This window comes from Triturus cristatus, chromosome 3_2, assembly GCF_964204655.1.
Source record: "Triturus cristatus chromosome 3_2, aTriCri1.1, whole genome shotgun sequence".
Taxonomy (NCBI): Eukaryota; Metazoa; Chordata; class Amphibia; order Caudata; family Salamandridae; genus Triturus; species Triturus cristatus.
The window spans coordinates 409,200,486-409,223,290 of record NC_140584.1 but is presented as its reverse complement, the minus strand read 5'-3'; the positions used below and the strand labels follow the sequence as shown (position 1 = coordinate 409,223,290).

Below are 22,805 nucleotides of genomic sequence, written 5' to 3'. Positions count from 1 at the left end.
ATCTGCACAAGAGATTACTTTTGCACCTAGGAACTCCGCAATAAGTGCTAAGGCCTTCAGATATACATTAAACAGGGTGGGACTGAGAGACAAGCCCTGCGAGACGCCCACGGTTGGGGGTCTGGCTTGTGCGGTGTGGGGCAGCAGCCATACTTTCTGAGTATGTTTGTCCAGAAATGATGATAGCCAGCTTAAGGCCCAAATGTTGGATCCCAATCTCATAATGGTGCTCAAGTAGTTTAAGGTGAGGCACAGTGTCAAAAGCCACCGTAAGATCCAGCAGTATAAGCAAGGCTTTGCCCCCAGTGTCTAGTGTGATCTGAAAAAACTCAACCACTTCAAAAAGTGTGGTCTCCGTACTAAAGTTGGGATGAAAACCAGATTAGCTGGGATGGAGTATTTCATTATCTACCAAGTAGCCGGAAAGGTAGTTAACTTCCTTCTCCAGGATCTTGGAGAGAGCAAGAAGAAGGGAAATGGGCCTATAGTTTACTGCTTGCTTGGGATCCGCTGCCTTTTTCCTTTAGCAGTGGGAGCTCTTTTGCTTTTTTCCAAACCAGTGGGACCATACCTGTTGCCAACGAGGTGTTAAATATGTTGTTAACTGTACCGTTGATGGAAGGTGCCGCCATCTTGATCACCGTAATTGGGCAGGGGTCGAGTGGGTAGCCAGACATTAAGCTCTTTACAGGAGAGAGGGACTTTAAGAGAGAGACTGGAAAGAATACTTCTAAGGAGGAGTGTGTAAGAGGGGACGTAGGTTCCCTACGCACCGGTCACTGTGTATAGGGAATTTGAGCTATATTTATCTCCTCTCTTCCATTGCCATACTTGCATAGTCACCAATCAAACAGGAGCCATCAGTTTTTTCCCATTAAATAGCATTGTAGAAGTGGCCTGTGCCTTCAGAGCACTTCAAGCATTCACCTTTAAAATGAAATATGTGTGAGCTAAAAGGGAATGCTGAAGAAATTTGCCTTAGTCAGGCCAAGCAAGAGGAGGAAGAGTGAGAGTAGGAAGATGATGACTATGGAGCCAGTGATGGGCTCAAACACAGTAACTCAATTGATACTCCCCTCAAGGCTATGTCTTCCTTGAAGTGGGTGCACCAGATCTGTCATCTTTAAATTTACCCAAATGAAAATTCCAAGTTTTATTCGCTAGTGAGCTTGGGCGAAATTTGATTCACCCACAGGGTATGTTTCTTCTATGACTTTATAGAACATTTCAGAAAATACTTAAAACAATTGCAGTACTTGAACACATGTAGGATTCAACACAACGAAAAACAAATATAAAAACCATGTCACAGCCTCCTATTGTATCAGATAAGCAAACCAAACTTAGCGTTTGCTGCCCCTGAGCAGCATTGCTCAAAATACACTGTACATTTCGATAGGAAAGGTTGGCACTTGAATCCCTTTAGCAAGAAAGTCAATACAATTTGGTGGATTTCAGCTTGTTTTGGTGGTTTTCTACTTGTTCAGAAATTGGGAAAACTGATGTCCTTGGCTAGGCCTTTCTGCAATTTAAGTAATGGGGGAGTGAGAAGAATATTTTAAGGAGTCATCCTAGTACTATCTCCCTACTGCATGTATGTACAAAAGGACATGGATTTGGAGGCTCTGTGAAAAGGAATTCCTTCTCCATCTAATGATCTTCCCTAAATATATTATTTAAAATAAAAAGGTACCGCTCACTCACACTGGTGAGATGCTTCAGCATAGGGGCCTCCTTCACCAGCGCCATCACGGTGCAAGGGTGGCTCACCATAAGCTCTTTTAATGAGATCCTTTTTTGTATTTTTGTGTATGATAGAGTACTTATTAAATTAAAATTATATCAGGACAGGACTATTACTGAATTTTATGTGTTCTTATCCTGACCTATATAAGATTAAAAACAGAAGTAGATAGTCAGGGTATTGACTAATATTTGGTTTTCTCCCTTGCCATCAACTCTTCTGGTCATCATGTTTCAACTTAGCCCTAGTACTTTACTTATCTGTAGGCTTTCTTGAGGACCCTCTTGCCTAATCCTCATTAACTTCCTTTGCCTAATAATAAGTGAGAGGAAGCCAGAAAAAATCACTCGCCCATCACCTGTTTTCCAATCCTGTACTTATGTGCTTAAAGTAATTGACTTCTGAATACTATAGGACCCAGTCCCTGGATCCACCCTGTGTGGTACTTTACCGGTGCATAAAAGATGCTGTCCTTGCTATTGACCGATATCACCCTGGCTGGGTCCTTGCCTCTCATACACAACAAAACGCAAAACAAATCTCCTTAAAACAGGTCTTGGTGAGCAACTTTGCACCATGATAGTGGCAATGAATGATGCCCTGATTATGATAAAGCATGTCACCAAGTGTGAGTGAGAGGTACCTTCTTATTTTTAATAATAATTTTAGTCATTAGAAGGAGTAGGAATAAAAAATCCTCTCATGGGGGTCCATGTTGTTGTGCATATAGGCCTTTAGGCAGCCATTGCATCATGTTCCCCCGATTCTACAACTGGGGTTGTTCAGGTGCTGCACAAAGCTCATTCTTGCTCTTGAGGTTTTCCAGATCTAATCTGATATATGGGCATATTGGAGGAGAAGGCAGATTATAAGTATTTTTGTACTAACGGTTAAGGGCTTCCAGACTAGCAGTTAGTAAATCGGTTTGCTCTATTTTCTGTCACTTACTGCCTTAAAACTTTTCCCGCAAACTGCTGGCTGGTTCATAACCGATGCACAGAAATGTTTAAAATACATTGTTAATCACTCAGTATGGGGCACACTTTAAGGTATACTGTATCACCGTTATGCTGAAATTGTGTACTTAGCTGCTTGAGAAGCTATAATCTCTATGCTTCCAGGGTAACTTAGTACTGGAATGTCTGAAGCCCCAGAGTTCCAATTCAGGTTTTTATGCTTTAACATCCAAATATGTAATTCCCTCGAATACAGCATCCAACTGCTTGCTTTTCATAATACTCAAGATATTTCTATTTAGGCAGACCTTTCCCTCCTAGCTTAAACAAGTGAATACATTTATTAGTCTCTCATTTTTTGTTCTCTTAAGTCTCTTCATTTTAATTTTAGTATTATTTTATTGTTTTCTATTGGTGCTGTCTAAAGGGTTTGCGTCCATCTGTTTTATATTGCTATTTTTTAATCGAAATAAATATATTTATATTGTATGTTTTATAGAACACCTTGTTCCATCCTTGATCTTTGGGCGTGCTATAGAAAGCAGAAGGACCTTAATGGCTCTATTTGTGCTAAAGTTCCGAAATATTTATGAATGACTGTGGCAGAAGCTGCTGCTGGTATTGTGCTGAATTGTGGCTTAAATATAATCTGAAAAAGCATACCTTGTCCTAAATATAATTTGCAAAAATATTGGCTCATTGCAGTTCTGCTTTAACATCAACAATATGTATTCCCGGAAGACATATTCCAACTGCTTCCCAACCGTCCTGCTTTTCACAACACTCAAAGTACTTCTCCATTGGCAGTTCTTTCCCTCCTAATTTAAACTAGTTTATACATTTATTCATCTCTCATGGTTTGGTCTCTGTACTCGTTTACATTTTTTTGTTATTTTATTGTATTTCTATTAGTGCTTCCTGAATGGTGTTGCACCCAGTTGTTTTATGTTGCTATTTCTTTATATAAAATGTTTTAATGTATGTTTTGTACAGAACCTTGTTACATCTTTGATATTTGGATGTGCTATATCAAATATGAAAAGCAGAAGGGCCTTATTAGTTCAATTTGTGCTAAAGTTCTGAAATATAAATAATTTCTTGAAACTCCTTTATGAATGAATTACTGTGACAGAACCTGCTGTTAGTTATGTGCTGAATTGTACCAGAATATCGTAGCCTAACTATCATCTGTCAAAAATATCCTGTTCTAAACATAATTTACAAAGATATTGGCTCATTTGAGTAATTAACAGAAATGTTAGACTTAATGGAACAATGATTTTGTAAATGATATTTGAGCCACAATATTTATGTCAGACAATATTTTGCTATCAGTATTCTGACAACTAACATGCTCACCAAGAACAGCATAAAGAAACTCCTGTCCTAACCACATTTGTATATCCATTCATTTTATAGGGCTCCTGTGGTCACCTGGCACTTTAGCAAGACAATTGATGTTTCACAACATAGTCCAACAAGAATTGTGTTAAGATAGAATGTTTCTCCAGAGTCCCTGGATGCATGTCTTGTCCACTGGCCCAAGTTTATTTTTCTGTTTTGTATTCGGAAAATCCCATAGCACTGGACTTCTAACCTGTAGTCCATATAGTCAGTAACATGTAGTATGTGAATATTTGTTTTGGTTCACTCAATATTTTTAGTCTATAGCTTTGCTTGTCCTGGCGGTAAGATTTATTTGTTTTGGCTAGATAGTTTGTCATAACCGGTTTTTCTTTGTCACTTTTTAAAATAGTTACTAGATCTATGATTTTGTTTTGGGTCCTGTGGTTATTATGAGGAGCCACTTCAAAGTTCTTAAAAATGCAAGCATCAAAGCAGTTGTATAAATGAGAGGGAAACGTTCACTTGCAAGGAACTTGATGCATCCATAGTAGTGCCCTGTAGAGCCACCTATGAGTAAGGATGATGAAACTAAAGTAGGAGGAGGGTCACTTAGGAGTAGGAAATACTAATTGAGCTATATCTCCACACGTATCTCACAGAGTGAACTGAGGCCAACTGACACTGCTTTCTAGAATAGCCTGCTTCCTTAAAGGGGCCACGTTAAATTATCATGTACTAAGGGTTTTGTCTATTAACGTCCTTCCATTCATTTGTTTACTTTCAAAGAAAGTAGAAATGACATTTTGAATCATGTTATGAGCTTAACCATCATTTTTGATTCTATCATTTACACACACACACACCCACGTGTGTTTAATTTCTTGAGAATACCAACACGTGAGAATTAGAATTGTAAATAAGCAACAATTTCTTTTATGACTTGAGAAACATCATGTTTTTATCTGCAAACTGTGATGGTAGTCCTACATTTGGGTGACTTATTCTGTGCTCATGTTAGCTGTGATTAATTATTTCCTGTGTGACAGAAAGATACCATGAATACACATTATCATGAAGTTTGATTTTTTTTAAACACATTTAATATTTCTTTCTTTATCAATATGCTGTATTGCTCCCCAAAGAAGTATCTGAGCAAAAGCCTCCCTGAGAAGGTGGTCAGACATTGATTCTCCTCATTTTTTAGTCTTTAGGAGTCCCATGTTCTGGACGTCATGAAGACTTGGGAATGATGACAAACTGATTGTCTTCTGTCGAAGGGAAGCAGTTGTTCTGTCCTTCCCCCCAGAAGCTTTTTCTGCATTGAACTTTTGCAAAAACCCTTATGAAATCTAGGCCATATTGTTCTTTCTCAGCTGAGGTGAAACGCGTCGGAGATACGCTGCTGGGAATGGCTACGCAGTGTGTTCAAGTGAAGAATGTAATTAAAACATCTCCTCAAACCCTTTCAAACCTGTGCCTAAAAATTAATGTGAAACTGGGAGGCATCAACAACATTCTCGTACCTCAGCAACGGTAAGACAACATTTCTATTTGTTATAGCTTTGCATATCTACTTGTGATAGCTTTGCAGTGTATAGTATTCTCATATGTAGTGTTTGTCTATATATTTGAGGTTCTAGGTGCTAAGGAAAAAGTTGGCTACCACTTTCGAGCATTGCATTCCAAATACGCTGAGATACTCAAAGGCATAAGTCCTTTTTTCTAATTGTAGCCATTCCTTACATTATTGACCTATCCATTGTTAGCTCATACACGGTATTTCAGTGTAGGTTAATGCATCCCAGCATGGTATTGTCACCGATTATATTAAACCCTGAATAGCCCACCCAAATGCTTGACCCCAGATCTATATATGGATAGGATGATTCAGTATTTGATTTCATCGAAGATTCCCATTATGGAGAACTAAGACTACAATATGTAATCTTACAAAAGGAAGATAAAAACATAGGGCTCCCCACCATATATTTCTCTCTACAACTGCCCCTTATTCCATTCCAAACATTTTTTAAACATGCATTAGTCAGGGGAAATACACTGTTATGGACCCCACAAATTCATTTTGCCACTCTTAAAACTTTGTTTGTTTTTAAACAGTATTCTTTTTGTCATAATCAGTTCTTTACAAAAGATTTTTTTTTTACTGAACTTCAAATTCAAATTGCATACATGATAATTTCATAATCTATTGCAGAATTATTTTTTAAAGTTGCCGGTTCAATGTCCCCTAACTATAGAACAGTCCTTCAGTCAATTATTCCATACATTCCATTGCTTAATTTGAGCAGGTGCTTTCCGGTGCTCGGCACCGGCACTTAATTGCGGGCACCAGCACTTAGGACAGCTGCTTATTCAGAGATGAGCAGAAAAATAGTTGTTTAATAATTCAATACATGTTTAAAACAACTTATACCTGCCACCCAAACAATTCTTAAAGCTTGGCGGGCCAGACCAGTCTGAATTGTCACACTTGTAGCAGTGTGATGGTTAGTAGTTGTGTAAGCTCTGACATTGGCAGCGCGGGCGCAGTGGCAGTGTGTGGTGCAAACTGCGGTAGCCTCATCACGAGGACTCCGGCACTTATTTCTTTACAAATAAGCACTGGTACATTCTTGTCTACTCATGTACACCAGTATTGAGTCTGCAACAAAAGTTGCAACAGTGGACTGTATTGTCTAAACCAGCTTTTTACCAATATATTTGCAGCCATGACATTTCAGATCTGCTGTGCATTAGCATTGTTTCAGGCCACCACATGATTTTAAAGGCCTTCCACAGAACAAAATGTACATTCATTATAATTTCAATTATAGCAATATTTATTCACATTTTCACAAGGCTGTTCTGAGAACGTGCTTAAAGATTCTAGAAAAACATTTAATCATTCATTTAAAATATCACACTGGTCTAGGCTATAGTGATTCCAATCATCTGATTATCGATGATATATCATAAACTATTGTGCTCGACTCATGAGTGGTTCCCAGTTTCACTTAATGTGTCTCATTGTCCTCCTCGTCCATACAAAGATTTCCAGACCGTGTCAGCTATTTTAAAGACTTTTTGCACTGGGATGCCCAGCTCATGATTATTGTGTTACCCCATATCTGCCTATATTTCCCTGGTTAGTTCCATAATAGGGAGACTATGTAAAATTGCATAGACGTCCTTCGTTTCCAAAGGATGTGTGTGTCTACTAATTAATGCATGTTTTTGAAAAGGTTTGGAATAAAGATAAAGGACAATTATAAATAATGTGGAGCTGGGATTAAAATCCAGTAACATTTCCTTTTGTTTTGAATACTTTCTATTCCTTATTAACTTAAATGCAGAGGATTTTGGGACAGACGTCATTTGGTTTGTTTGATGTCACAGAATATCTCTCATTTGAATTATCCTTGGTTTCATTGAAGGAACCTGACTTCCACCCTTTTCCCTCCTTTCACCACAAGAAGATAGAACCGTCTACATAGATGTTTGTGAAGAAAACACAAGTTTAACAATAAAGTAAATTTTCAAAGAAATGTTCAAAATTACAGCATCATTAAAAAAAAAATCAATAAAGACTACAGAAACTAACACAGAAAAAGATTCCTTTAATATTATTTAAAATAATGTAATAGCTTTGGTTTTTACTTTATATAATTTAATATGCATGGAAATATCGCGTTTTCAAGATGAGTTATATTCTTTTGACATGAAATTTTTCCTTACCCATAGCTAAGTATTCTGACTGGAAAAGTGACGTTTAAGGAGGCTAGACAACGAAGGTAAATCAGTGCCTGTTCCCACACCTGAATAGAAGTGTGCTGCACTTTATACAAGGTGCATGTTAGCTGTTCAGACATTGTATAAAAAGAAGCAAGAGCAAAAGTTGAACTCAAACAAGAATTTAAAGCATCAGAATTATTTCAGCAGATCCATGGAGCACAAGGGGGCAAAGTCCACGATAAAAAAAAAGTTATTATCATATTAAACAAGCCGTAACAAGAATTCTACAAGTATAACTTAACTATTTGTTTTGCTGTAGAAAGTTTCTTTCATTCACAGGCCTGTTCTCTGTTGTTAGCCTCAGCAGAATGTATGCAAAAATATTTTCTGAACATTTTTGATGGTGTTGCTGCTTTAAACGTTTATGAAGTTTTTATGTTTCATAAAAATGAAATAAATAAAAATTCGATCACAGTATAGCTGTCTAGAGACGCTGAAGTTGAAGAAGATCCAATGCTGGGTAAATAGGATGTAATGAAAAATGTTCGGCACTGTGCAGGTAGTTACTTACTCCTGCCTTTATGACAGACATTTTAATGCCAGAACACTGAGCAGTGTTAAGTTATTCATCAGCTACGTTTTTGTATACATTGCTATTTGGATTATGTCATCTAGTGAAACAAATGGACAATGGAAGTTGTTGAAACTGCTGGTCTTAGATTAATAGAAATATATGTCTGCGGTTAACATAAGCGGGTCTTCAGTAACGCCTTTTACGATTGCAAATCATAAAGCCATTTAAATACAGCAGCAGAGCGAACCTAAGCTGCTTATTGTTGTTGTACCAAAAACTGTCAGATTGTTTCAATCAAATGGAAGGGCAGTGACTATCAATGGGAAAGTCAAACGTAGCCATGTCAAATACATCATGTTGCTCAATCCACATATTAGTTATTTAAACCTAATGGCAATTTTCAGTAAGATTGCTAGGAAAGAAGTTAAATAGAACGGTTGACTTACTAGAAACTATGGAAGTGAATATCTGAATAACTCAACTAGGCAGCAAAACCCAGTAGGCCAAAGAACCATCGTCAAAGTCCGAAATTCACACCTGTAGGTTTGCTCCTACATTTGAATCACAATTGATTTTATGTGTATGTGATGCACTATAAGCAGTACGGCTGGAAAACTGTAGCGGGTGTAAAGTTCCCGGAGTACTCAAAGTGTGGAAAATGAACTGATGCAGGAATTCCCACAGGTGTAACATTCAGCATTCATGCTTTTAAGGCAAATTGAATTTCTTTTTATTTATAAATATTTTCCAAGGGAGATGGCATTTCAGCTGCTGTCTCATAGAATCTGGAAGTGTTCCTGCCGTTTTTCAAATCTCAAAATGCATTTAATTTTGGCTTTAACTGTCGCGTATCTGCATGCAGTTCTAGCTAGGAATGCTTGCAAAAAATACCTTATAAACTTGTCAGTTTATGAGTGTTGATATATACGTAACAGAGTGCCACTCTAAGAAAACTACCAGGTTGCCCCCTTTTTTCTGCATTTACGAATGTGGAAAATACACCATACTGGTTGTATTTACACAGTTGTAAATGCCCTTTGCAAATGTGTAATTCCAAGTCATAGATCCTTGCCTTAAGATTCGGATTTTACTTTCGAAAAGTGTGGTTTGGAAAAGCATTAGATACTTCAGCCTGATAAATCTAAACCTGTGTTATCTGAAGTCATTGAAATCGAGGACATTACAAGATTCAGTATTTATTAGGCAGCCAGGACGAGACGGAGTCTTTTTAGTTTTTCAGCTTCTAACACAATTCACATTTTTGTAAATTCTGACAGAATCTGCAGATTAAGGAAAGGCTACACATGCAAACATATTTAATCTATGTCGTCCACACTTTTGAAATTTTTCAGATATAAAATTAAGACTGAATAAAGACTGGCATTGTAGCTGATTTGCTATTCATGATCAGTTGATCTGCAAATGAGTGCAGCTAATGCATTTTGTATCATTTTTCATAAGACCATCTGTGTTCCAACAACCAGTGATATTCTTGGGAGCAGATGTCACTCATCCTCCTGCAGGTGACGGGAAGAAGCCCTCTATTGCTGCTGTAAGTCATCCAGCTTTTTTCGGTATGCCACCGTTTGTGATGTGCTAATCTTGTGTTATGTTGTCATTTTGCCATATCGTGCTGTTGATGGATACATTCTTTATATGTTCTTTCTGCAATGCACGGTTATTCACAGATAGTTCAGTGAAGTGCCTGTTCTCCAGTGCACTGTATTTCAGTGATATTCGTTGGTATGTCATTTCTAAACAAGCTGTATTTTTGTGACAGGCCATCGTTTTGTGAACTGAAAATGTTTGCTGATATACTAGAATTATATGAAACCATTTAGTTCTTTGTTAGAGGATTGCCCATCATTTTGATATTGTGTATGGAGGTTTATCTCTTTCATTGTTCTTGTCTGAAATCTTTCTGAATTGTTTTTTTTTTTATTCTGTGTCAGTGAATGCATTCAATTTAAAATCACTACCCGAATATTAATTAATATGAGGTTAAACAGTTAGAGTTGCCTTCTTTCAATACTGGCGATGGGTCTTTGGATAAATATCCAGTCATAATTAATTGAGAACAATACAACTATTCACTATCCTAAATGAGATTGTGGTGCTGGCATTCTGAGATCTCGCTTCTAAATGTGATTTCAGTTCCCCCCCGTCCAGGGCTTAGTTTTGTGTATACTATGCAGCCCCTCCAATATCAGAAAAACATCTCAAGTACTCTCCTCCTCCCTTACCTATTGTATTATTGTTTGCAATTATTCATAACCTCAAACCCTTCTTTATTGTTGTTGTGCATTTTACACCCTGACAAAGTACTGGTTTGTGATGGGCTGTGGAGAATCATTGAACTACAAATGTTCTAATCATTCATTGTAACATTGTTTTACAAAACAATGGTCTTTGTTTGTCCAAACACCATACCATTGTAAAGAATATCTGATTCCTGTGTTCAAGGACATCGTTGCAACTTGTTGGGCACTGTAAATATTAAAGTCTGGGAGTTGTATAGCGCTCCACCACAGAAAATCTTAATAGTTATGTGATCCTGTGATGGATAAATCCCTCTCTTCATCCGCTCCTGTCATTTTCTTGGTATCTAAAGGGGAGATGGAGTTTTTTCCAGTTTTTCAGGGAACTGAACCAACCTTTTGAAAAAACAGCTACTTTTGCAGAGTAAGTAAACTGAATTTTGAAAAACTGATTTTCGAAGTGCAGGACTGTCTTTCAAAACTGTGTGGTCTGCGTAAGACTGTTTGGATCACTGACATTCAGTACTATGTAAAAATAGCTGCTACAAATATTTGAGGTGCAAGAATATTGGATTAGAAGCATTTATATTGTATTTTAACACTGAAAAAACAGTTGCAACAAAAATAATCTCTAAATGTGTGTTAGGTTTTTAAATCGTATTCCTAAAGTATATTTTGGACTGTTTTTTGCTAGTGTTTAGTTTTCCCTTTGTAACTTCATATCAATATTCCACCACCTTTGAAAAGGCTTCAATTAAAGTAACCTCCATAATGTATTCCTTTTCATTCAGATCCGACCTCACGGGGTTTTCTGCAATTGACCTTTTATAGATTTGCGTACTTTTAAATTAAACATGTTCCTTAGGCTGGGAAACCTAGTTCCAGTAAAACGATAATGATTTAAAAGCATACACGTTAGCAACCATTCACATTGTTGATTGGGCTGCTAATTTTTAGCTCATGAATGCAAGGTCCGCAAAAAGGAGCATGGCAGATTCTTTCATTACACATCAAATGTGGTAGACATTGGTAGAACTCTGCATTTTTTTAAAGTTAAAGCATTGGAATAATTAGGATTAAATATTTTCAATTTTTAAGCTATTCCAAGCTTTTAGGCCTACTCATTGGAGAAGGTTCATTCTCAGTGAAATCGCGGATGACACCAAGAAACTTGTGGATCCACTTTGTAACTTCATTTTATAGTCCCTGTCCTAGAATGCGAGATACTCAAGAACAGATGAGTGGACGAAGAGATCTGTCTGAAAGTCTCTCTAAGTAAGTATATTATCAGTGTGCGGATGCTGGTGGTTGGATTACTTGTTGCCGAACACGGCACCATATGGATGCAAGTAATTTCTCACAACAATTGCATAGAGTCTTGTTTGTTTGCCTATCGGCAGCTGAATGCATTTTTGAGCTTACTGCAGCTATAAGAGGGAAGGTTGGGAAATTTCTTATAGGAAATTCGAGGACATTGTGCCCATAGAGGCCATGTCTTTTCATATTAAATTTTCCATAAACTCCTCTATGGCAGGGCTTTTGGTCTATAGACCCCCTAATACCGTGGCCACTTATTGGCCGAAACTGTTTGTTTGTATTGCGAACCTCTCTTTGAGGTACTCTAATTTCACCATTCTTGGTGATTTTAATGTCCATATGGACAAGGTGAACTGCCCGTCAACTATTCTATTAGAAGATACCCTTAAAAGTTCAAATTTGACTCAAAAGGTATCATATCCAACTCATGCAGCTGGCCATATTTTAGATCTCCTCTTTACTAATGACCCTGATATTCAGGTTGAGGAGCCCCTACCTGTGACCTGGTCGGACCATATGTTGGTCACGTTCAGGCTGACTTGGAGGGTCTGTGAGAGCCATAGAAGGTCTATCACAGAGAACAGGAGGAACTGGAGGAAGGTTATTCCTGAATCTATGGGTGGTGAATTATATAACACCCCCCCACCCCCGAACTCTCCGGCGATCCCAATCTCGATGCCCCTCTTTTTAATGCTTGGATTAATTCAGCCCTTGACAAATTGGCCCCGTTTAGATCGGTCAAATTGTCCAGGAGTAAACCTTCGGCGCCCTGGTTTAACAGGGAGCTACGTAGGGAGAAAAGTTTGTGTAAGAGGCTTGAGCGTGTTTGGAGAAGAAATTATGAACCCTCAGCTAAGTGTGAATATAAGGCAGCACAGAGGAAATTCCACTTTGCGAAGCGCAGGACTATAAGGGAATACGTGGCAAAACAGATTATGGACTCTGACAACTCCCCTAGAGAGATTTTCAAGATACTAGAAGGCTTTATGAAACCTCAGGCCTTAAAGAGCACGATTCCCCCATCGGTGGCTCTCTGTGAGGAACTAGCTGGTTTTTTTTCAAAATAAAATTTCTACCATTTACTCTGCCTTTCCTGTATCAGGATCGTCTGATAAATGGTCAGCTTTTTGTCCTTTTGAGATGGAGATGTCACTGAAGGAACTAATAAAAGTTAAATCAGGCTCTCCTCTTGACCCCTGGCCTGCCAGATTCTTTAAGCTATTAGCACCTAGGCTTAATGGCATCCTGAATTCAATCTGGAATACCTCTTTGGAGACGGGGATCTTTCCATCTAGTTGGAAAAAGGCCTTTGTTCAGCCTATCCTTAAGAAAGTGGATGCCGATCCAGCAGAGCCAAAAAACTTTAGGCCTATCTCTCTCCTGCCGGCTCCTGCAAAAATCTTAGAAAAAGAAGTTCAGAGACAACTTTCGGACTTCTTAGAATCAAATGACCATCTTCATGATTCTCAGTCTGGGTTTAGGACAGGATATAGTACAGAGACAGCCATTCTGGAGGTGGCAGAATCAATTTGTGAAACCTTAGACCAAGGAAACTGTGCAATGTTGGTTCTGCTGGATTTGTCCGCAGCCTTAGGCACGGTTTCCCATAGGATCCTCCTGAATAGATTATATCATTTAGGAGTAACAGGGACTGTTTTGCGATGGTTTCACTCATTTCTTGAAGGAAGGTCGCAACAAGTATTTCTGCACCCCTATGTCTCCAGTTCTAGTCCTATGCCTTATGGAGTCCCACAGGGGTCTGCTTTAAGCCCTACACTGCAATTGTAGAAAAATGGGGAGTGAAGGTTGTCTCGTATGCAGATGACACTCAACTTGTGTTCTCTTTTAAAGATCAAAGCGAGACAGCCTTCGCTAATTTTAGACAGTGTCTTTTAAATATTTCATCATGGATGACGGATAGCTGCCTAAAGTTGAACACTGATAAGACGGAGGTCCTATTTTTTAATCAACCAATTCCTCCACATACGGAGCTATGGTGGCCAGCTGAGCTAAATCCGCCCCCGCTACCTGTGTCCTCGGTGAGGAATTTGGGTTTCAGGTTTGATTCCCAACTCACAGGTAAGGCACAAATTACACATGTCTCCTCCCAGTGCTTTTGGAAGCTTAAGGCTTTGCGTAGATTTCTTCACTTTCTGCTGATGGATTGCAGGAAGTCAGTGGTTTATGCCCTAATTGCCTCCCAACTTGACTATGCTAATAGCCTATATGTTGGTCTCCCAGAGTATCTGATGAGGAGACTACAGCGTATTCAAAATGCAGCAGCCAGGCTGATTAGAAATGTGCCACTGCGATATCACATTACCCCCCATTTACGCAGCCTACACTGGCTTCCGGTGAGGAGAAGAGTTCAGTTTAAGGCTCTTGTATTGGCTCATAGAGCAATAAGAGGGGTAGGTCCTCATTATCTGAAGCGGAGGCTCCAGAAATACCGTCAAGTGAGAACACTCAGATCTAACAGTTGGAACCTTTTGGTCACAATGCGTTTTAGGAAGGCAAGGACGGTTGGCTGTGCATTCTCTGTTAAAATATCTACATTATGGAATATTATGCCTAATGATCTGAGAAATATAGAGGCGGAAATGCCTTTTAGGAAGGCTCTTAAAACCTGGCTTTTTGGTCTGCCCTAAATACAGTGATCCTTCCTGGTCTCTCCTCCCTTATATAGGATGCTAGCGCCGGGACACTTCCTTTGGAAGTAGCCGCGCGCTCTATAAGTGTTAATAATAATAAGAGTCTTCATGAAATACTGGTGTGTCATTTGTTGCAACGTGTCTGCTTTAATCAGTGTGTCTGCTAAGACATATGGCTTTGCCCTGACGAAGCCTGTAACCAGCGAAACGCGTTGGCTGCACTTATCTTTATCTAATGAAGAAGAAATTAATTAGAGAGTCACAAAATCAACAAAAAGATTTTTTCGATTAATTTCCTTTTTGATGTTCCATGTACGAATTTTACATGTGTACTTTGTTTTGTTGCCTTTCGATTTTGTTCTTAAGTATATTATACTTATAGTTTTAGTAAAATCAAAGATCTTAGCTTACAAACCTGAAAATCAAGTACTGGTTAGATTAAAGCATGGAATCTGCTCAACGTACAGCCACGCCCTATAGACTAACCCTTGTCCTCCTGAAATATTTTATGGCATAAGAATGAAAATACTCCTCAAAAGGGATGCGCCTTCTAAGGATAAACAGAGTGAAGTTATCTACTTTGAGCATGCCTTTGCTGTTGTTAGTCCACCCCAGTAAACCCCATGTGGCTTTCCATTGAGCTACCCCAGACGGCTGTGTTCTGGAACCAGCTGCATTTCCCTGCTTTTTTCTGGCCTCAGAAGCAGTTCTTGTGGTCTCAGGGACTCTGATTCCCCATCAGCAACAAAGTCCTGAATCTGAAGAGTGATGAGGAGGACCATGATGATGACATTGATCACAACAATTGGACGTATCCTTCCTTAAGCAAAGCGTCAGAGTCTCTGACCTCTTCTACTACTGACAGATTTTTGATAGCACAGAAACTCAAGAAAAGGGTAGCGAAAACATCAATATTTCTTTGAAAATCGAAAGAAAAAAGGCATGTTTGCTTTACAACATAGAGGAAACATAAAATAAATCCTTTACAAAAATGTCAGCGCTTATAACACTGGGAATGATGACCCTTGACTGGTAAAACTAGGTCACACTCCATCATAGTGGCAATGGCCAAGCAGAGACCAAAATGCTTACCCTCATGAGCACTTTATTGTTCCACCTATATCTGGGACCAGGAACACTACAAAATATTATTATTATAGCGTTTCATTTACACAAGCTAATTTGGCAAAACATAAAACCATCTTGACAGCCTATAGCAACACACATTGTTAAATTTTTTTATAATTGTCTTTTAAAAAGAGCCAATTTTAATTTAATAACATGACATAATAATCTTTCACAACCCTTTTTTTAAGGAAAGGAGAAAAAAAAGCAAGAATACACAGCTAAATAGTCAGCAGTCCATAGGGGCTGGAAAACATCTCTTCTTCTTTAAGCAAGCACATACCAGCATTATGCCGTCATGCACTGTCAGTGGCAGATACTTCCAGTTCTCTTTTTTCTGGATCCTGGCAAGAGCATCAGAGTAAAGATCTAAAAGCTTAGATTTTGGTTGGGTGTTACTTTTGAAAATCTTTCCAAACCTTTATATTTTGTATTTGGTCAACATATTTTATGTCAAGGAGTATATATATTCTGCTTCTATATAGAAAAATTTATATTATCTTCACAAAATGGCAGTTCTCTCTAAACAGATCCGCAATGCAGATTGTATTGCTCATCTTCGGGAAAGTCATAGTCCAGATGAGTGCACACACTGAAGGCAAATGGCAATGAAGACATTGAAAGATATATACAAAATCTGGCTTCAAGGCCTGTAGCAGGACATCAGAGACCCCTGGGATCAGTCTCAGAAGATGTGAAGAGCATGGACAAGGGGGCTTCCACTGCAACTGACTCTTCTCTCGTTTCTAAGCCCCCATTGAGGGAGAGCAGTGAAGCGATCTTGTGATAAAAAACAATAATGCTTGCAGCCGGAGTCAAGGGCTGGTACATAGAAATAGAAAGTGGGCTCACCATCAAGGCACTGTTCGACGTCGAAGACCGGATTGATGTTGAAGCATAGATCAATGTTAAAACATGGGCCATCGCCAAAAGATTCACCATTGAATAAGTCTCTTCATCTGTCTGCAGACTGGGAGGGGTTTACACTTCAGATTAATAATATTCAAGAACTTATTCTCTGACTTGAACAGTTACATCAGTTGTCAGTCTCTCTTCCTCCCCTTCAGGGAGAACGCACACTCATAGCCATCAAGACTCTCATATACCCATTTCTCCAAGACCCTTACATATTTTGCCTACAGCTACTCCCAAACGTGTTGCAACTTCACCGACACTTCTGCTGCCAACATCTCCAGCTATAGCTACATTCTCAAAACCACCAAGACAGTTGTAATGTTCTTTGGAAAAACATTGTTCACCACAGTTAAGACAGCTGTTCCAGACATTCTGTAAGGCATACCTTTACATTGAAGATATCACACTAGGTCTTATACAAGTTTGTCACCCTCACTGGTTCGTAGACATTCTCCTACTCTTACAGAAACACCTCCTTCCACAGTTTCTCTGATCGTTGACATTGATACCTTTTGACATTCTTGTAAGAAAGCCTGCCAAGCTTACTGTACTGTCAAGCTTAGCATACCATCAACTACACCACTAGCATCAACTTCAGTAATCTTCGAGGTCTTACATCGTTGCTCTACCTGAAGACCTTTACATCTCTTGGTACAAGGTTTATTGGAACAAGCAATAGAACCCGTAAGGCTATGGGCCTAGAGAAAAGGAAGAATACAGAAAGTAACAAACCAACAAGCAATAGAACATTTTCACACCCTGGCTTCAACTAAATCTGCTCCGGCTAGCTTGTAAAAAATGAAATATGACCCACTACAGCAGGATCAGATTTTTCTTCGGTCTGATCTGCAGACATATTCCTCTATAGTGTCAGTCACTAAAAAATACCATGCTGCTGCTCCAGCCTATAATGTAACTCCAGAGAAGGAGAGTTAATAATTGGATGCAGTGGAAAGAAAGGTGTTTGGACCTCTGTAACATCAATGAAGGCTGCCAGTGTTATTGCCTTGTTAGCCAGATATTACTGATCCTTTTGTGTTTAACAACTGCTATGTTTCACAGAGAAACCTGCCCATATAGACGGAAAAAACTTCTAAGAAGTATTGAATGAAGGAATGATGTTATCAAATCGGGAAATCAGTGCTTGTGCTGATTTAGCAGATGTGGCTTATCATGGCTATTGTTATGGTCTTCCCCTGTAGTGTATTTTCTGGATTGCCATTACTAGCCTTAAACCTGGAGCTAAACAAATGAGTTTGATCCTTCCTTTTGTCAGTAACACACTGATTGGCTGTCATGATGATGAGAAAAGGTAGCATATGAAAACTGAATTTGAGACCCTTAAGGCTATGGGCCTAGAGAAAAGGAAGAATACAGAAAGTAACAAACCAAATGCTTCAACTGCCATTTTTCCCAACTGTAGGTTCAAAGTCCTCTGTGGCCTCAGAAATACCACTAGAAGCAGTCTTACGAACCAATGAAACCAACAAAATGTAGGGAAGGTCAGCAGCTATCTGTGGCTTCAAAATGTACATCAGTCCTAGGTCAGTCTGATGCAGAAAACAATAAAAACTATCTAGACTTGTCCCCCAGGGACTACCAACCAGGAACGAAGGGGAATGCCATTTGCTCGACTGGTCCTCCAATAGCTTAATTTTGTTGGTTATCATCAAGCTGACCGCAGTTCTAAAGGAAAGAAGATCCTTGTTGCGCTGGAATGGCTACACTAGTGGTGGCTCACTAATCATCTTCACTGGTTGGAGTAACCACACTTCAGGGTCTCCAGCAAGACTGTATGTCCTACTGTCATACCCCTTAGGATAGTTCCATCATGTACATACCAATTACATATATTCTGTCCGATCCACATGACATAACAATTCTACATAGGTGACCTTTTTCTTAGTAACTTACTTCTGTCTGCCCGACACTAAGCTCTTGGTTCCCTGTCTTAATCCCTGTACCTGACGTACATAAACATGTCCTCAGGCACAGCAGATTTATTCTATATAAGGGTGCCCATTTCTGTTTTTTTATCCATGGCCAACACCCAGCTATGCAAGTGGTTCGATTCTTGGTTCATTACATACACATCCTAACACCTACATACCTAGGCTAGGTACTTTTAGATAGGATACGCATCGTAGGAGTACTCCAAAGCTAATGTTTCATATAATTTGCTTTTATTCATGTTATTCGCAATATAATAGATATGTATCTGCTATTTACGATATTGATACTAGCGATAACATTTGTATGTCCCTGTCTAGACTGACGCTTGACCAATAAATACTTATTGAAACCGTTCCAATTGTCATTCTGTGTGTACTCTGAGAAACAGCAAGCACGAGTGACTGAGCAAAAAGATACCATATTGTTTTCCACAATACCAGAGGAATTAGGGTTGTCATGTTCAGTGGTTGCCAGAAACTACCTACACTGCTGTAGAATACGGGGGGGGTGGTAGTGCACCGAAGAGCTAGCTGGTCTAAAGGCTGACTCACCCTGTGGGGTGTCCAGAGTCTGTCTGCCACCACACCCACAGTTTAGGTCATCCAAAACGCGCAGATCCTGGGGGATTCTAGGAACGACATGACACTCCACAAGTTCAAGGGCCAAATCATGCATCCTAACTTACCATCCTTGACTTTGGAGTAATGGTTCCTGAACACAACTTCACAAGGCACTAGAGTATTGATTCTGATTCCAGGCAGACTGAGGATAGGCACATTTTAGGGAGGGATCCAAGTAAGAAAAGTCTCTTTGAGGAGTCTCTTTGTTCAAAAGATGATAATTCCTATTCTTACAAATCGAAAAGATTCTGCATGTGGTATATAGAGGAAACACTTTGATCCCCCAAAGTGCCAGAAAGAAGCAGTACTTCATTACCTACTCTGCTTGATAAGATTTGTTTGCACTTTCTCTTCCTTAAAGGTAAATTGTTCTCCTATTACAGCGTGCAGGTTATGCCTTTCATAATCTCTATCTTCAGGAGCCCTTTTATTAGAGATTTCCCAGAGGACATTAAGAGTGTTATCCACTGGTTAGGAGACTGTCTTCTTGACAACTGAGTGTGGTCCTTTTGAAACTCATGAGACCCCCTTCTTGAAGCAAAATGTAAAGCCTCCTTGAAGCATACTTTGTGGAATATTGCTATCTTATACCCTAATTATGAGTTGGGGGCTAAAAGCCTGTATCTGTGGAATATTTTTTACACATGGATCAAAATCATGAGTTGTGTGATAATTATCACACCCTCACATTGTTCCCCTGATAAATTCCAGCAGGTCAAACCTGCCAACATCTTTTTAGGGAAAAGTGACCAGAAAAAAAGCAAAACATGTGGAATTCATTGTGTTAAAAAAGATTCTGCACGTTATGCTTCATTTTTGTGTTGAAAACTCATAATATGAGGCATTTATCCTTAGGTAATGGCACTTACCAAGTATGGGAAGTACATCACTCTAGTGCAATACGTTTATAGAAAGGGCACAAGAAGCGATCACATTGTCATGCAGGGTCAAAGGAATTAAAGCCCTTTGCTTCCAAGCGCCCCGATACTTAATTCCATAACAAAGTGGTCATGAGCACTCACCCAAGTTTTGTTCCCAAAGTAGTTACTAATTGTCATGTTAACCAGACGATTTTCCTCTCCATGTTCCTACAAAATCCTTACTATCTTGTTGAAAGGTCTTTACTCAATATATTGTTTTCAATTTTTTAAATATTATTTACGGTTAAACAGTTAGTGACATTCCATTGCTTTGGTTAATCTTCCTCCTCATAATCGCTATTAACAGATCTAAATGTCTACTAAACCATCGCTAAGACTTACACTATGTTTTGCCCTAATGAAACCACTACCCCAACCGCTCCTCACTTCTTCTTTCCAGGCAGGTAGATGGGAACTCTCCTCCGTGATGCGCTGCAGGCATTGACTTGCAGCCTTAAATATATATTACTTTGGATCATCTCTGCTCGTGTTAGTCGAACAGACTTAGAGCCTGTCGTCTGGGGTAGGCCACTTCACTACAGTCTTTCTCCATATTATAACACTGATTGCCATACTGTGAGAAAATCATCTATATCGTTCATTAGGTACATAGATAAGTTCTCCATCGCCATTGTTCAAGGTTTTTGGATACCAGAGATTAAGCCCTACTATAACCACTCCTGTATTGTCCGTTTCCAATTATGGACACCTAATTTCAATGCCCACAAATGTGAATTTGGGCTTCCTGTAACCTTCTCTGCACAGATCTCTCATGTCACTGCACATCTTGCAACATTGTTGAGGCTTTAAGTAGCAGAAAGGCATCACTTTAAGAGCTATGTAGGGCAGATTTATAGTTGGCACTGTTAATTCTTCAAGAATCTCCCATCATCTTTGTTCTATTTCCCTATCTAATATGTTTGCCAACCTTATCAGACATGTCCATTGTGGCAAAGAGGATGATAGAATTCTATATATTTTGGGAACAGCACTTCATGATTAATAACAGTTTTTCAAAATGTGTTCACAAATGCCTGTTTATAATTCTCAAAGGTTCTATTCTGATTGCCTTCAAATAGATCCACTAGTATTTTACATTTGCCTTCCTGCCAGCTCCTATATCCCTCTCTAATATTAGTGATACTTTTTTGCTACTTTAGCAGCATATACAACCCACCCTGAACCATGTGGCAAAGTGCAGGTTTAGCCAATTTACCAACTGGAGCCAGGGAATCTGGCAGACTGTCACCCACAAACCGCCCATGCATAACTTGAGTATGATTCTTTTAGGCAACAATCAGTCCTGTGAGACTACAGGATTATTTCTATTGTTAGTGAATTCTGAAACTCTTTTCCCCTTAGATGGACTCACACAAGACATCCATACTATATATTTTAAAGCCTTTATTAAAAATGAACATCCTAAACCTAGTACAGATTAAATGGGTATATGCAACTATAAAAACAAATAAAACTATGGCACTAAAAACGATTAAAGAACAAAATATTAAAAAGAACTGCAACATTTTGATGATATTCAATAAACCACAGCATTAAATGATGAAATCAGTCTTTGGTAAATAATCCCTCCCTTTTAGCCCCTAGCTAAACATTCATAGCACCAAAGGGACAATCTTTAGGTTCTTTAGTGGCCTCTAATTTACCTATCTTCAATGAATGAAAGAAATGTTTCCATTCAGCTGCTTCCCTTTGAGAAGGTCCGTTGAAAAGCAAATAATCTCCTTAAAGATGAGTGGAGGCCTTGAAGTCTTGTGAAAGGAGTTTATTGAGTTCAAGTCAGGAAGAACAGCTCAGCCACCCAACAGGCTCTGCCCGCAGATACAGTTTGAATAACAGAACATTCTACAGCCAGCCACAGGTTGGCAAGCATTCTGGAACCTATACATGTGATGTGATGAAGAGGCAAAGCAGAGGTACATTACCACACATCTCCATAACTAATTCAAAAAAAGTTACAACAGTTCAGAGCAAAACTAGATTACAAGCATAAAGTGATTTCATGTCAGGCAACAAATGTAAATGGAATCAAAATGAAAGAGCATGTGAAGGTTTACACCACATAGTCATCCAAGTACAGAGGAGCGCGGGTTACTCTCTCTGATTTTCTCAAAGAGACAATATCACGCTTAATTCCGCCATCATCTCCATCCTCATCAACACACTGGTCACTCCCCAACTTCCTCGCCCCGAGCACAACAATCCTGCCGAGATTCCACACCCTACGGTCAGAAGTTTTGATGGCATTGTGAAAAATCTTAATAACCTTCAAGGGTTTAGAAAACTTGGATTCAGTGAAACACCATCCAGGTCTTTTAATTACCACAAAGTCCCCCACAGCAACCTTTGTGTTTTTGACGGCATGCTTCAAATCATACTACATTTTGTATTCAAACACCTCTCATCTGTTCTTCATTTCCAATCTTCCGTGTCAGAGCCTACACGTTTGTCAGAGAGGAATTTATTTACCCCGTGGTGATTCTAAAAAGGTATCGGGATGCCTTCCACGAAACAGGAAAAATTGGGATTTACCTATAGTCGTGTGAGGAGAGAATCTTTATACCCCTACTCTTTTTGAAACCTCCTCCTTCTAGTTTAGACAGTTGCTCTTAGCCAATGAGATGGTTTCCTTAAGGACATGATTAAACCTTTCCACAGTCCCATTGGATTCAGGA

The 22,805-nt window shown here is 39.0% G+C and overlaps 1 protein-coding gene across 1 annotated transcript in view; it reads left to right on the top strand.

The window, feature by feature from the left end:
* The window catches only part of LOC146857451 (protein argonaute-3), a 1,089,759-nt gene that overhangs the window by 814,674 nt on the left and 252,280 nt on the right, over positions 1-22,805 (top strand). The window contains exons 13-14 of the mRNA XM_085647972.1: positions 5,421-5,580; positions 9,815-9,905. Coding sequence (XP_085504098.1) covers positions 5,421-5,580; positions 9,815-9,905 — 251 coding nt within the window. The remainder of the gene's footprint in view (positions 1-5,420; positions 5,581-9,814; positions 9,906-22,805) is intronic.